The sequence below is a fragment of the Mytilus edulis genome, chromosome 12 (genome assembly GCF_963676685.1).
Source record: "Mytilus edulis chromosome 12, xbMytEdul2.2, whole genome shotgun sequence".
Classification (NCBI taxonomy): Eukaryota; Metazoa; Mollusca; class Bivalvia; order Mytilida; family Mytilidae; genus Mytilus; species Mytilus edulis.
The window spans coordinates 41,868,495-41,885,836 of NC_092355.1; the positions used below are offsets into that span (position 1 = coordinate 41,868,495).

The following is a 17,342-nucleotide window of genomic DNA, read 5'->3' on the forward strand; positions in this document are numbered from 1 at the left end:
AATAACATAAACATTCACAGTACCATGAAGTAAAGTACAAAATGTATATAGGTGATGCGAAATATTTTTTTAATGAGTCATAACAAAAAGTAAAATCACAAAAATACTGAAGTTCGAGGAAAATTCAAAAAGGGAAAGTCTCTCATCAAATGTCAAATTCAAAAGCTCAAACACATCAAACGAATGGATAACAACTGTCCTATTCTTGACTTGGTACAGTCATTTTCCTATATAGAAATGATGGATAAAACCTGGTTTTAAAGCTAGCTAAAAGTTTCACTTGTATGACAGTCGCCTCAAATTCAATTATATTGAATACGATGTGTGAACAAAACAAACCTATATAATAGGTAAAAAGGTTAAATAAGGGTACATCAATCAACATTGTATTTTCATCTGAATTACTATAAAAAGAAAAATGTAACAAAGACGTACAAAATGGCAGATCCACCAAACATAATTTAGCAAAAATAAAGACAAGAATTCACAAATTTACCATAGTACAAAAGCTCAAAGACGGGATGTATGAATACATAGCCACGTCATATATGTACCAAAGAAACATACACAGGCATATTGACAAAGCACATTAGTGAAAAGGAAAGACAAGCATACAAAAATGTTTTACAATAGCACAATAACGTGATGTATAAGTACAGAGGCAACAGAGTACATGTATTTTATGAACAAAAAACTTCGTGATTGTAATTGTTTTTTTTTACTTGCATTTTATTTCATTTAAGTTTCCTTTATTTTTGAATTAAAAATTAGTCTTGTCAATTATTTTAATAAAAAAAAAGCATGCGACTCAAAACACGTTCACTAACACTACTTTGATCTTTTACTCAAAACCCTTGACGACAGACTTTACAATTGTATCATAGAAATGCACATCTTCTTCGTTTGTTTTATCTTGGGTTATTTGTGACTGCAACCTCTGACAGTATTTGGTCTGTTAAATTAGAATATTATTTTATGTTTTCTAAACTTTCGAAAACTGATCCTGTCAACTGATCAGACAATTATTTAATGTTGACAAAAGGCATAATATTAGAATTTAAGCCCTTATTAAATAAGTAGCATGTTTTAATTTGTCCTTATATTGCGATGGTATATCCAGGTTGCTGTCTGGAATAAATATTTTGTGTCATTAATGTTATTCCTATAATATAGAGCTATTAAAGTGTTCATTTAATTTTTGAACTGGTTTTCCTTGTAATCCATAATCCATTCTTAGCTGTAATGGAAAATATATGAGAATTTCTCATAAATGAAGATCGTTAGGCAACATATTGTTTGTTTACACCATCGTTCTTTGTTCTAAAATTGTCTCACTGGTAAGCTATCCACATTTCTCATTCCCTATCAATTTGAATGTTTGCTTTATCGTTCAATTATGGATTTGTTGTAAAACCGTTTGCTTCTTGAAAGTCACTTTTCGGAATGGTTCCACCCCTTAGTCTCGTCTTCAACTCTTTGTATTTTCGGATAATTTGTTCCCCAAATAACACAATAACACCTAGAAATACTCCACCACCTAGGAAATAAAATGCTATTTGTATATCTATCCACATAATAGGTTTTGCTTCTGTCAATAAAGAGCCAGCACAAAAATTCTGTTTCGGCCAGTGTTTTTGTTTCCATATCTGTATCAACCCAGACTCAAGAATATACAAAATCCTAAAATAAAAAGTAAACATATATGTATGAGTTCATTTTTTTCAATGCTTGCAATAAGTGTAGTACTATATTCTTACGTCAGTGTTACCATACTATGTCTGGAATAATTATTCCTCATACTTTATTTGGCCATTTTAACTTTGTTGGTTTCGAGCGTCACTGATGAGTCTTTTGTAGACACAGCGTCTGGCGTATATACTAAATTTATTCTTGGTATCTATGATGACTTTATTTATTGTTTGATTAACATCATTCATGTCATAACACAAAAAATGAAACCAAAAGGACACACTACTAAACTAAACCAGCTTAATTTAGTCAATTTTCTTTTCTTTTCAATCTGTTCCATTGTCAACTACATGCACAAATGTATCAAGCTTGTATTCCAACAAATTTAATAATCAAGTTTACTTTTCACTGAATCTTTTTTATCATTATTTTTGTTTCAAACACATGCATATTTATTGGTTAACAAGTCGGCAGGAATTTTTCAATGTTTGGTGTTCTATTTTGACTGTAAAGTTATATAATGGAATTTGATGCAACTGTCATACAAGTGAGAGGTTTAGCTAGCTATAAAACCAGGTGCAATCCACCATTTTCTACATTTGAAAATGCCTGTACCAAGTCAGGAATATGACAGTTCTTGTCCATTCGTTTTTGATGCGTTTTGTTATTTGATTTTGCCACATGATTAGGGACTTTCAGAATTGATTTTCCTCAAAGTTCAGTGTTTTGTGATTTTACTTTTTGAACAAGTATAACTATGAAATGGGTGGATAGGAATGCATACCTTTTTTGCAACGAATTCCATATCCACTATTCATGTATTTTCATGCATACATTCATAAAAAATATGAAGTGAAATTAATGCAATTAAAATATTTTATAACCTTTTGTGCATTATTTTCCAAAACAAATTACTAAGAAACGGTACAAAAAACACCAAACAAACCCCACCGAACTGCGAGGAAAATTAAAAAGGAAATTCCATTATCAAATGATAAAATCAAAAGGTTACAAAAAGTTATTGATAATACTCAGACGAAATTTAAAAATTCTTAAATTAATTTTCAAATAACACAAGAAATTAGATACGAATTTTGGTACAATTTATTTTCTTATTTAAATAATTGTTGTAAAGGGAAAATCATGAAATGATCTCTGTTGTATGATATACTTACGAATCAGAAAATATTTTCGTATATGGTGAATTATTTGAAAGACCAACACCATACTGAAGGGTTAATATTTCCTCTTTTGTCATTCCTAGATCACAATCTTCACTAACTACTGCCTCCAAGTAGGATTTTTCAGCGATATAAGCATATTGACCTTCTTTGACCTTCTGCATATGGTCTTTTTCGCTGTTGCTAAGAACTCTTTTATCAGTTTGGTTAAAAGCGACTATTCCTTGCCACACAGCCTGATTTGTTGGATTATCTGAATGCTAAATACACAATTACACAAATCAGTGGAAAATAAACATTGCAGAATGTAAATATAAACACATTGGTGTTGTAAAAAGTGGCAAGAAAATAATCCCTTAGGTCATGTTAAAAATGGTATTTTGGTCTAAATATATAGTGACTTACACTTTGAAATTTTTTATGTTTTCATAATCCTCCTTTTAAAACAATTTGCTTATACTGTTACGAAGAGTTAAAATGTTAATTCTATCAAAAAGTAAAATCACAAAAATACTGAACTCCAAGGAAAATTAAAAAAGGAAAGTCCCCAATCAAAAGGCAGAATCAAAAGTTCAAACACATCAAACGAATGGATAACAACTGCCATATTCCTGACTTGGTATAGGCATTTTCTAATGTAGAAAATGGTGGGCTGAACCTGGTTTATAGTTCGCTAAACCTCTAACTTGTATGACAGTCGAATATAAATAAACAGTTCATTTATTTAAAGCAGACACTTGAAAAACATACATATTAATTCTTTTATCATTTTTTTTTCACAACATATTTTGCAGTTTTATCAACTATTGATCAAACATTTAATTTTGGATGTAACGCGTCTTCTGATTGGCTGACGTTATTTTGTTATGAGCCCATAGACATAATTTAGTCATGCGACCGTGACGTCATCAACGTTTTTTCATGGTTTTCTACGGTTTAAAATGGAATTTAGAATTAAATTATAAGAAATAACTGTAATATTTTTTCTGTCTATTCGAAATAGCATAAAAAATGTGGTGCACACTGTTAAATAACCGGCTACGCGCGTTATTCAGTGTGCACCAATTTTTTTTATGTTATTTCTTCATAGACAGAAAAAATATTACAGTCATTCCTTAATTATACTTGACTTTAATATTAAAGTATGTCATGTATATGTTTGAAAAAAAGGGACGAAATATACCACCAAAAACTAGGGGTGATCTCAGGTGCTCCAGAATGGTAAGTTGTGCTTTGTCAACGATTTTTTGTTTTAGTTTTTTCTATGATGAGGGTCTCATGGAAGATTAGTCATATGGTTAACTGTGTAACGTTTTTACAATAATGTATTGTGGTTGCGTGATATAGCTACGAATGACGAAAAATCAGAGTTTGCATTTGGTAGAGTATATGACTAATTTTAACAAGTTCAATATATTATATTATCAAAATGTCATACTGCTTCTTTAAAACATAAGCATGCAATTGAATTTTCCACCTTTGACTATTAGAAAAAATGATACATTTTCAGTATTCTATTTACGCATATTCTAAGCATATTTCGAAAACCAAATGTTAAAAAGAATAAATATAACTAAAAGATAACAAACATAAACTCTAAAGTTGCAGGTTTAATACACATATATACCTCAAAGAACATTTGCCAATATATACCAACCATTGAAAATACATATATTTTAAGAAATGACTGCAATATTTTTTTCTGTCTATGCAGGAATAACATGACAAATGTGTTGCACACTTAATAACACGCATAGCGGGTTATTTCAAAGTGTGCACCACATTTTTGAGGTTATTTCGAATAGGCAGAATCAAATATTACAGTCATTTCTTATAACTTAATTCTTAATTCAATTTTAAACGGAATAAATCATGAAAAACGTTCATGACCGCTCGGTCACATGACAAAATTATGTCTACGGACTGATAAACAAAACAACGTCAGCCAATCGGAAGACGCGTTACATCCAAAATTATTATGTATATATACCTCAAAAAACATTTGAAAATATGTTCCACCAATTGTAAATACATATACCTCAAATAATAATTGCCAATATATACCCAAAAATATCAATACATATCTATATATACCTCAAAGAACATTTGAAAATATGTACCACCCATTGTTCCCCATTCATACTCTTTCTGTTCCAGCATAGCTGCAGGTGAGTTAAACGGCAGTTTTTCTATAGGAACCGTCAAATATGCTATTAAGTTGCCACAATAAGTCGCTGACAATATAATACAAAAGAACCACCAACAGGAAAGAATTGATCTGCCTGTTTGTGAGTCAGGAAGGTTTGATCCTCCTATTATTGTAAAAAAAAAGATAAAGATACATCAGTAAAACATGAGGAACTTATTCCTGTTCTTTTAAAAGGAAAACATGCTACCAATTACGTATACCTAACTAAGACATGATAACACATTTTGAGTATAAGAAAGAAAAGTTCAAAGATCATTCTGATATAAAGATCGATACGGTTGATATCGAAACAAAAGACGCATTAGAAATATGCCGAAAAAGTGAAATAATCTATGAATAGAAAAAACCCAAAGAACACCTTAAAACTAAACAGCATCTTATTGAAGACCGTGTTTTGACGTCTAGAATCTAGACGTCAAAACACGGTCTTCAACACGTGTACGAAAAGTGTCTTCAAAGGTCTTAATCGAACCAAGTCTACATAAACTATTAAATATAATTTTTCAACTTTAATGTCCCTTCCGTATCGGTCGCCACTCTTTTACAAATCATTAGAACGCTTTATATGAAGTGAATGATACTGTATTGTATATTTGATTTGTTTGTTACACTACCATTTTTTTTCTTGATTGATGGCAAAAAGACTCATTTAGGTTATGTTATTTGAATACTTTTAGCTACCAGTATGTTTTAAACTATATGATAACCTTGTCTTTGTATATAAAAGGTGTATGCATTCCTCATACAAAAGTAGAATAACAAAAATACCAAACTCAGAGGAAAATTTAATACAAGAAGTACATGTACATAATCAAAATCTCTTAACACATCAAACGAATGGATAACAACTGTCATATTTTTGACTTGGTATATGCTTTTTCTTGTATAGAAAATGGTGGATTGAACCTGGTTTTATAGCTAGCTATTTAGAATGAGTGCTATCAGTGGCGAAAAAAACTTTTCCCTTCTGAAGACCCTGCTATTATTTAAAGTTTTATTGATGATTTCAGACTAATGTTTGTATTTTAGCTTAGGTGCTTCAATCTTTGATTAATGAATTTAGATAATCCCGCTCGTTTTTTTTTTATACTTGTAATGTGTATGAGGCCCCTCATGGGGGGGGGGGGGGGTCCTCGTAATAACATAATCACCCTTTTTTTGCCAATATAATCACATAATCATTAAATATTTGCTTATCTTTAGTAATCAAATAATCATAAACTAAAAATACAGTCCTAGGTAATCAAATAATCATGAAATATTTGGCTTAATAATCAAATAATCATTAAAAAAACGGCCATGTAATCACATAATCAAAAACCCCATGAGGGCCCTCGTGTATAAACAATTTGATACATGACTCAATTTGTGAGGTAAGTAATATATTGAAACTTGCAAATCTTTTTGTATCGACAAATCCATCACCTTTATGTGAACATTAAGATCTGTTATCATAATTTACAAACCTTGCATAAAAACACATCCGAAACAATACCATAAAAATTCAGGCAATGCTGCAATCTTCAAATCATGTTTGTAATATGGATTGAATTTTTCAGCTAAAAATAAGAAAGTTGATACTATCGGGATCAAGAATCCAGTCAATAACATGACCTCCCAACGAAGAGGCTTAACTAACCGCAGCCATTTTGTTTTATTCGGATCAGGTTTTTTCATGATTATAAGTAACGTATCGACGAAAAATCCCATTGTAAAATCCATCACTCTTTCTCTCTCTTCTTGTATTGACAAGGGCGTAACAGTTAAATCAACTTCCTGAAATGATTAAAAAAATAAATATTAACAGGTTCTCCTCTGACCCAACAATTCCTATCGTGCATGAAGTTAAATGCAAAGATTCATTACCATCAATGATACCACAGAGACCAACAGACGATATTATAAACACAGCATGCAAGTTTTGAAGTCAAAATGAAACGTTGATGATGTCTAAATTGTAACATTAAATGAAACACTTTTATTTCATAGTGAGCTACAGCCGAAGGTCAGTACAAAAAGGGATGCATTACGTGGTTATTATATAAATTTCAAAAAGAATATGAGCAATTGTGTTCACATTTTTGATCATGTATTGGTATTCATGCATCAATGGTCATACGATTTGAGCTTGATAGACAAACTAACAATTTATTAATCATTGATGGGAAGTGTAGAGCTTGCGAAAAAAATACATGGTAAGTTATCCAAGTTAGTTTCAGGTCGTTATAGGTTACTGTCCTTGTTATTTGTTTGCAAACACCACTTTAGAACTTTTATCACACTTATTACGCCATGAGTATTACCATAAGTCTGCCAGTACCCACGTAAATCTTCTTCCATGTTTTCAGTTATCCGTTGTCAGTACGTATATTAAGTTGTCTGTTTATTTATTTATGTCCCTGTATTAAAGGTTAAAAGACAGCTCCCTCTTGAAAAAAAAAACAACTTACGTTACATTTAAGACTCTTGGCACGAACACACATGTCTTTAACGTATATATACATATGTCAACAGTAAAAAGTTTGCAAACGTCATCATGCATGGATAATTGTAAAAGTTACTTTATTAAGATGATTTAAGAAACAAATGTGGTCTTACTCTTCTCTCCAACTGACCAATCATTCCAGTCCATGACTTGTTTACAAATCTTCCCCATTCGCCATCTGGACTTGTGACTATCTGATACCTTTTGAAAAGAAAGCTAAGTTAATTTTTAGCCTCGAATTTGTTAAACCGAATTTCATAAAAGTTTTCTCAAAATATCTAAAACTTATAAACACAGGACGAGATCAAATGATATGTGTCCCACTGAATATTTACTACCATTTTCTTGTACCTAAACCCACTAATATTCAGATTGTAAATTTTTGATTTCTCAAGTTTTGTATTAATACAGAACGGTCGCAGTCCATGATATTCAATTTGATTTCGTATCTATAAAACAAAACAAAAATAATAATAAAACAGCAGTCCATTAAAGTAAATACGAACGAAACACTTCTAAGAGGGTGTCCATGGAAAAACCAGGCAGTGGATGGCACATGACATATTTTGTTTTCAAAATTTGTTCATCTATTTCATATCATAAATTCATTCTTTCTCAAAGTTAAATTTTTTTTTTTTTATTAATTGCAACAAATAAAGAGAAAAAAAATTACATAGAAAGCACTGAAAATTCATTAAAAAGGGGAGATAACTCTTCATTGTGTAATTAATTTTGTTGCATTGTTAGTGAACTTTAAAATCATTTTCTGAGCCATCCACTGTTGATTCAAGAATATCCTTGACATATATATCCTTTATATGATATTAACATTGCATTGGAACCAAAAATTCAGTGGGAAAAAAATATGTTGTGCCACCCATATCATAGGATTTGCCTGATCTTTACTTGGGCAGCCTCCTAAATCTTCTTTGTAAGACAGTTCCTCATTTGAATATCAAAGAGCTTATGTAAAATATATTGATACCCATTGAGAACGAAAATGATGCATTACGACTGTCTTTGTTGTCGGTACTAATCAAGTAGAAACTACATTAGTTGTGTGCTATAATCTCTGATCATCTTTTAAAACAAACAAATGAGATTAAGGTGTTTGATAAGTTCCATTTTATTTACCTTGTAGAAATTCTTACGCGAAAAAAATATTCCGACTCCTCATATTTTTGAAATGCACAAGTTTTATCCAAAGGGATCTCATAAAGTGTGGAAAAAGTCAACATTATCCTGAAAATTCCGCCAAATAATGAATTAGCACATAATGTAACTGAGAATTACCGCAATGCACTTGCAAGGATGGATATATAGCCTAGTAAATAAAGGCAACAGTAGTATACCGCTGTTCAAAACTCATAAATCCATTGACAAAAAACAAAATCGGGGTAACAAACTAAAACCGAGGGAAACGCATTAAACATAAGAGGAGAACAACGACACAACACTAAAATGTAACACACACAGAAACTGACCAAGCATCAGACAAAATCCCACGAGAATAACAAATATAACATCAAAACCAAATACATATTAGTAACTAGTAACATTTAGCTTATATTAACAATATAGCAATATTACAAGCCTATCGTTTCACATAAAAAGACGTAAAATTGAAACATGAAATGCTTGTCTTGCCCCTTAAGCGTAACTTGAAGCATTCGATGCTTCTTCAGTATAAATGCCCAATCTCCAATTATTGTTTTTGTTTTGTTTTCATGTGAACATGTTAATGTGATTCATCATTTTTCTTGAATTGATCTATATTTTCGATTTATGAGTTCGAATGTCCTTCTGTTATCTTTCTCCTTTCTTTTATTAAGCACTGAATAATGACTTGTAATTCCTACGGAAGCATTTTTCTACAGGCAGTACTTTTTGTACCAACAGGGAAATACTTTTCTAGCAATAGTTCAATCGATAAACTGACAGCTATTTCAAACCAACAGATGTGTTTTTTGATGAAATAAGAAGGTACTCAAAATACACTGGATAGAATTGTTGTACTAGCTATTTGATAATATTCTATGGCAAATTTGTTTTTCATTAAGTAATTGAGATACGATATTGGCCATTTAAATATGATCGGATGTTATTATCATGATCAGGGAATCAAAGAACAATTGCATTGTAGTCTTATAATTGGGAAACAAAGATTTGATCCTAAATAAGATAAAATACTTTGGAAAAATCTCTTAACTTACGTGAAATTTAGATCTCTGCTTAATTCATTAAGCAAGTCTATGCAAAGACCTTTCCATGTTCCATTTTCAACATACTCAAAAGGAAAGAGCTGAAAAAACAAGACTAGTTATGATAACAAGTGAACACAAATCTCATTTTTTGTTATGAGAAAATTATGACCGTTCAACTAATCGGTAATTCTAGACGTCATGCTTCCTCGATAAATACAAAATTAATGAAAAGCAATGCAAAGATAGTGTTTAAATGATGACTTAATCTACAGTTAGCTTGCTTTTATGTTATATTTTTTTTTTTAAATTACTGTTTTTACAGCAAAGGCAAAAGAACGAAAATTGACAAGAACTAAAACTTAAAACAAGAGAGAAATTTTAATAGATAGAAGATCTTATGAGAGTCATATTTAGATAAAAAGCTATCGATCAACAGTATGCAAAACACGACAAAGAAGATTATAGTATATGCAAAACGAACCAAACCAAAAAAACGGGGGAAAAGGGGGGGGGGGGGGGGTTGATAGTTGGTCAATCGCCCCTGAAGGTAAGAATATCCTGCTCCCAATATTATATACATATTGGTCTATTTATAAAAAAAAGAATTTTTTTCATGTTGTCTTTTTCTTAAAAGTAGGTCAAATTTTTTTTCACAATATTGTGTAGATTGACATCGATAAATCATCTTTAATGAACACATTTCATATATAAATTGACACTGATTCCCATGAGAACGTCAATGATTGAATTTGAAATTAATGTCAAAAGTGAGAATTATTTGCAAAAATACCGCAGATGCATGTGTATGTGCAAATATTACTATACTGACTTAACTGATATTTACTTATATCTTTTGAGTGGTTGGTTGTTTATCTTTTCCTCATCAAGAACCACTAGATTTAATTCAAAGTCTGCATTATAATCGATATCGAAATGTGAAATGTGAAATTTAACCTCCTTTTGGAGTTCATTAGAAGCCATCGATATTTGTTTATTTGTTTTCTTACGTCATTAAGCTACTGATACTTTATTTGCAAATACATCTGATCTCCTTAAATTGAGGAAAATGTGTATTTCATCCGAGTACGCCTTTTTGAATGTATAAAAACATGAAAAATGTAGTTAATTTGTTAAAATGTGTCTGTTTACAGTAGAAATAAGAACTGAAACGGAGAATGTAAAACACAGAACAACACAGCACTGCGCTTTTATATAAATACCTTTGTGTCTCAACCTTCACTTGTGAATAGGACCTTCAGAACAAATGTTATGTAAGATACATTTCTGAATGGAACTGTAGCAATACTATAAAAGAGGGAATATAAACACAACGACGCATTTTTTATGCAAATTATACCTGCCTCAATTGTAGACACGATGAACAGTTTACCATTAAATCCATAACGGACATTTGGGAATATGTCAGAGTGTAAACCAATGCTACCATTTAACGATACTTGTCCTACATTACTCCATTGACGCCCAGATTTACGGAATTTTAACGTCATAATGGGAAAACGAACGATTTCAGCATACGCTTTTCTAGCCTGAAATATATTCCAAATGATATATGAATTATGCTAATAATAATTGATTGATTGATATATATATATATATATATCTAAATAAATTCATCATAGATATCATGATGGACATTTAGAACTTGCGCCAGACGCGCGTTTCGTCTATAAAAGACTCATCAGTGATGCTCAAATCAACGCACAATAGCATATATGATATGCATATACGAAGATACGATATGTTGTACCAGATTTATATGTTTAGATAGAATTTAATGTGCAACTATTAATTGTGAATGTGAGATGATGAAAAGAAATAACAGCGCTGATCCTTTGCTTTTTTGTAATTTTTGCTGTTTATGCTCATTTTGTTTCATGGGTGGATACACATATTCTTTCTTTTTTATCAGTTTGAGAGGAAACAGTTACAAATATACTTGCAAAAAACTAAAACACATGTTATAGTTTTTGAGTCTTCGATTATTTGCTTTAAGGTCGTATGCAAGATGAGAAAGTAATAAATGCTAGCAATGCTAACCAATATAAAGTTTAATCAAGACGTTTATCGAATTGTTGAATATATTTCTTTGGTATGGAAAGTTATGAAGAGTGGCACTTTTTTATATATAATTTTGTATTCAGAATAAAAGTATACAAGCGGAATGAAATTATGTCGTGATCTGATATTGAACACTTGACGAATTTACGTGACTTCAGTAACGGATGAAAACATACAAAAACACAATGTGCTTTTGTTTGAATTACTGCATATGCGCATGCTCTTTGTAATCAGAAAAGTTTGGTGTTGATAGGATATCTTTGATTATCCATGCTGAAGTTATTCACATTTTCTTGACTTGAAATGGGTTAAAGCCCAGGCAAGTTATACACAGTACTAATCTGTCTATCATTCAACAATTTGTCGACTTATAGACAGTTGTCCTTTTTGTTACGATATGTGCATGCTTACTTTTAGCAAAGCCTTCAGCATTGTATTGGCCTATTTTGTTGATACAGATGTGATATTTCAAACCAGATAATTTTCCCTGTTTATCGTCCTTCCCTCCGTCTATATCACCCCGCTCAGTCGCTCCACAATACACGTATCACGGCTTTGAGACAAGAGTATGTATTATCAGCAACGTCAAAATGTCTAAGGAGAAGATATCAGCGACATTGCAATGTGAGAGGAGACGTTATCAAGCTTGCTTTTGTCAAGGTTAAACTGTCTTAAAGCGGTATAAAAGACCAGTAATAGAGCGATAAACAGATACTCGTGTTTTTTTGTATAGCTATCGTTAAAAATCAGTCGTTCGACATTCTGCAAACTGTTATGCTCGTTCGCTGCGCTCACTTGCCATAAAGGGTCTGATTGTGTTTGCGGTTGATATTTTACAACATCAATGTGAAAATATCCGATAATTTAGACTTATCTTACTATCGGTGAACGCAGTTATTCGTTTGATGTTTTTGAGCATTTTAATTTGCCATTTGATTACGGACATTTCCTTTCGAGTTTTTGTCGGAGTTCGGTATTTTCGTTATTTCACTTTTCAGTACAGTGAAAATTCAAACAATCGGGATATATCCAGAGTTTAAATCCAAGATTGAAAAATGATACAAAGTTCCATTACCTGATGTGAAATATTTCTAATTTCATTCTGCACTTTAGTAATCAGTGTTCCATTAAGGCAACTTTGACCTAGCTCATCTGCATAATATAAAGCTTCTATAACTTCGTCGTTTGTAGACAGGTTCTCTATGATAAACTGTAATGTCTGCGAGAAAGAGATTATTATTGATTGGTATTGATTTTAAAAGGTTATCAAGGTAAATCCCCCCTCATAAAGTATAACAAAGTATAACCAACAAAAGATGAAAAAACTAAATAAATCAACAAAACAAGTTTTCTGAAAACCTATTCGTTTGTCATTTTCAAATTCTATCTATAAGTTGTCCATTTTTCGCATTTGTTTCTAATCATACTAAAGTAGTTTTTATGTATAATCTGAAATAACAAACTTAGATACAAAAAATGTACATAAAAAGGTGCAATACCCATATTTATTTATGATACATGTATTTTCGAAAATATCAAAATAAACCTCATTTCGATCAATTATCAAAAAGGTAAACAGCTTTCAACTTATATCAAACAACTACCTGAACAAGAGGAATATACAGATGGAATTACTTTTAATATACAACATGTTACTTTTTATTGTTAAATATAATTATCTTTTTGACATTGATTTGGTTATTGTATTGACATTGAGTCAAAGACCCAAGTCCTTCGTTCAGTGTATGTTTAGTTGTTTTGTTAACATTTCGTTTTGGTCGAGTTCAATTGATACTCTATAGTGTGTCGTTCTATGTTTTAATGTTAAACTCAATTCAATTCAATATTTTATTTACGTCTTAAAGGGACACTAGCTGTCAAATTCATGTTCACCGATTTTAATCAAATTCTCATATTTTACTTATAACAGTGTAAAACATTTATCCAAACTATTAAAAGTCTAAAATATATAATAAACAGGGCTCGAGCATGAAATTACGTAGCTTCGTTTCGTGTGTATGTTAGTCCAGACATCAAATTAATTATCGAGTTGACCTCTAAAGTCATGCGATTACCATATAAGCGATGTAAACATAAATTTAGATATAAATAGATTAAGCAAACTCGTACGCGTGCTTTTGGATTATTCTAGTATGGTTTACTTTGACAAATTGTGACTTGGATTGAGAGTTGTCTTATTTGCAATAATACCACATCTTCATATCTATTATATAGTAGATAAAAATTATAGATATTTAAGTACCAAATAGGTTGGCATATCCAATGTCATTCTATTCAAAGGTAAATTGACAACAGCAACATTGTTGAGATTAGACAAGAAGTCAACATCAGTCAGAGGTGTACTGTCAACATGAAAAAGAAACCATCGTGAATGATACGTCATTGATGTTTCTCTGGCACGTTTATCATCAAACGTGTTAACCTGCAAGAAAAAAAAATAATTAAAAAAAGATATATGAAAGCTGACTCATGAAAGCTTAAGGAAAGCTAACTGCACAAACATATTTTATATATATTTTGAATTCATGTCAAATTTCGTTAGGGTTCGTTTTCTTTTACTGAATTGATTTTTTTTGGGTGTAGAATGGATTGTTTTTGATGGCTATAGCGAAGTGTTTTTTCTAGCTATTTGTACTTCAATGTTCCTTTGGTATCCTGTACCTCTTTTTAGTACAAGGCGAGTTCGGCAGATGTGCTGAAAACAACCCAACAAACATTAAAACAAAAAAAACTTGACCGTTCAGTCAGTGTATTATACATGCTATAATCGATTTGGCTGAGATGCAATTAAAATAGGTTTAATATCCAAAGACAACAGATAAAAACGGATATTCTATTTGAAGAATTCCTATAACGATTTTAAGATCAACGTTCATTAAAAATAACTATTGTAATATCTATGATAGAGTTATTAACTTTTCTTCAAGAAGCTTGAATAAACAGAGTTTCTATATTAATGAATAGCATTCTGTTTCAATGGCTTTTCTATATGCCTGTATTCAATCAAAGTTCTTCAAGGGTAAAAATATAATAAGACGTTTGTTGTGCCTGTTATTAGAAAGAAAAAAAGTGTATAAAAGGAAAGAAAAGATTAAACGAGACTAAGCTATGCGCAAAATATTTCATTTATAAACTGAATTATAATGTACAAATTGTGTGGTCACCTGCTTTTCTCAAGTCAAATAATTCGATCAAATATGAAAACTGACATTTTTTTTTAATGTTATTAATGTGCATTGTTCGGTCAGAATAAACACGATGCATCGTTTTTGGAAAGTTATAACATTTTTAAATAACTATTGCCATACATTACTTCGCTGTACAACCTGTGGCAACACAAAATGTGTAGCAATTCAAAAACATTTTTTTCTTTCAAGTTGAGTTAAAGTTTCAGGTCTGTTTCGGAAGAGTTAACTGAAGATCCTACCCCAGTTGAGTTATTGGTATAGTCTTGAATATGCATAACATTTCAACTAAAAGGCAAACACTAGCCAATCAAATCAAATATTGCTGCGCTTTTTGGCAATTTCTAAAAGAGCAAAACCAGAATGATGTAATAAGTAGCAAATAAAAATACCATTATATAAGTGTGGTTCGTGCGAAGCGTTATTCTGGATTAACATCATCGATAGCGCTAACCCCAAAAAATTGAAGACAAGGATGTTAAAATTCCCGTTCATGTGAGAAGCTTTATGACTAAAAAGAGACTTTAAAATAAAAGTTTAAAATAAAAGATTTCGTTACATACATGTTTTAATGCCACCTTCAGAACCTCGGGTATATGTATATCACGAGTACAAACTGTTGAATCGTTGTTTTACGTAACAGGGCCCGTATGCATTAAGCTACTTAAGTTAAGATTTTCCTTAGTAAACACTTAAGTTAAGGAAACTCCGCCCTTTTTATCTAAGTGGTATGCATAAAAAATCTTAAACTAAGTATTTCCTAAGTAAAATCTTAGTTGTTTTAAGTCACGCCCACAAAACTTAAGTGGTATGCATAAAACTCCTTATACTAAGGAAACGCCTAAGATAACACTTAAGTCTAAGGTACCTATACAGCTTCCTTAAATTTTCAAAAATAGTTAAAGATCAATCGAAAGTATGCGTTTTTTGCAGAACATTAATAGGTTACCTACAATTAAATTGATTAATAACTATATCAGTAATAAAATACTAATTATTCGTTCATGTATTGCTAAATATTAACGATCATCGTAATTTTCTTCAAATCACGTATAATCAACAAATCAAGAGATAACAGTGGGTAGTTATATACAATTTCCCATATCTCGTGTGTATACCGCAAAGTACTCAGTTTTTATACTCATGTAATTCATGGTTCTACGTGCACGTTTTAATAAAAAAAAATTAATGAACCGCTGGGGGATCATTTGTAACCGTAAGTTAAAACAAAATTAAGGAATGAAGAGAGGGCATGCAAAGCCACATTTTTTATATCATGTGTTTGTGGGTTTTTTTTTTTTTGGGGGGGATGGGGGATCATTTGAATTTTCAATTTAGTTTTATTTTAAAGATGTAGGGCATACCCTATTTTTTTTCACTTTACAGGAACAAAATCAAAAAGTTTGAAGACCTACCCAGGGTAGATTTTCTTTCATAAAAAAGGGAGGGGGATGTGGACATGGACCTCCATTTTGTTTAAACAATAAGTTAATTGTTTATGGAACCACTGTTACGGCAGTCAGAAGTCCACACTCCTACACCCCCATGGAATTCGAAATTTATATAAGATCATATAAGTTATTTATGATACCCGGCTTACTCGTATCAAATTATCTTTTTATATTTCCTTACATATTCAATGAGATATATTGCGGTATCGAAAATATTGCTAAGTACGTTAATATGTTGAGAATATACTTACTGTAATAATTTGGTTTATTAAAGATTGTAGGACTTTTGAAAAATGCCCTAGTTTGTATATGGATTCCTGGAAACAAATTCTACCCTCCTCCTTTTTTGTTGTAAAAGGGAAGTGATAAAAATGTGAATTTCACATCAAAATAGATTTTTTCAAACCATAAGCAAATGTAAGCAAGGGGTCTGGAAAGAGAGATGTCAGCGCATAATAAGCTGAACTATTATAGTAAACATTTTATTGAAAAAAGTGTATAATGATTTGTTTTGTAAAATGATTTGCTTACAATGCTAATCTTAGTCTTGTGCTACGCCACTGAAACCTTGATCATGTATTGTTAGAGTTTAAAACATATTGTTGTATCCAGACAATATTACACCTATTAAAAGATGATTAAAGATTAAGAAGAGGAAAGTCTTGGATTACCGAAATATTATCCTCCAATGCTCATCCGTCAAAACATCAACCATAAAAAGCGTTGTCTTATATGCGCCAATTGTTGATCATTATACTATGTATGGTTCTATTGAATTGTTTTACATGTATACCAATATCAATTTAACCCCAGCTCTTTGAAATAAGCATGCATTGAT

At 31.1% G+C, this 17,342-nt stretch overlaps 1 protein-coding gene across 1 annotated transcript in view; it reads right to left on the reverse strand.

Moving 5' to 3' along the window:
• Positions 1–1,045: 1,045 nt before the first annotated feature.
• LOC139498501 (glutamate receptor ionotropic, kainate 1-like) overlaps positions 1,046–17,342 on the reverse strand; it is a 36,584-nt gene continuing 20,287 nt past the window's right edge. The window contains exons 5-13 of the mRNA XM_071286915.1: positions 14,111–14,290; positions 12,923–13,066; positions 11,130–11,315; positions 9,778–9,866; positions 7,678–7,765; positions 6,546–6,855; positions 4,965–5,182; positions 2,865–3,130; positions 1,046–1,680 (exon numbers count right to left, since the gene is read on the reverse strand). Coding sequence (XP_071143016.1) covers positions 1,395–1,680; positions 2,865–3,130; positions 4,965–5,182; positions 6,546–6,855; positions 7,678–7,765; positions 9,778–9,866; positions 11,130–11,315; positions 12,923–13,066; positions 14,111–14,290 — 1,767 coding nt within the window. The 3' untranslated portion in view covers positions 1,046–1,394. The remainder of the gene's footprint in view (positions 1,681–2,864; positions 3,131–4,964; positions 5,183–6,545; positions 6,856–7,677; positions 7,766–9,777; positions 9,867–11,129; positions 11,316–12,922; positions 13,067–14,110; positions 14,291–17,342) is intronic.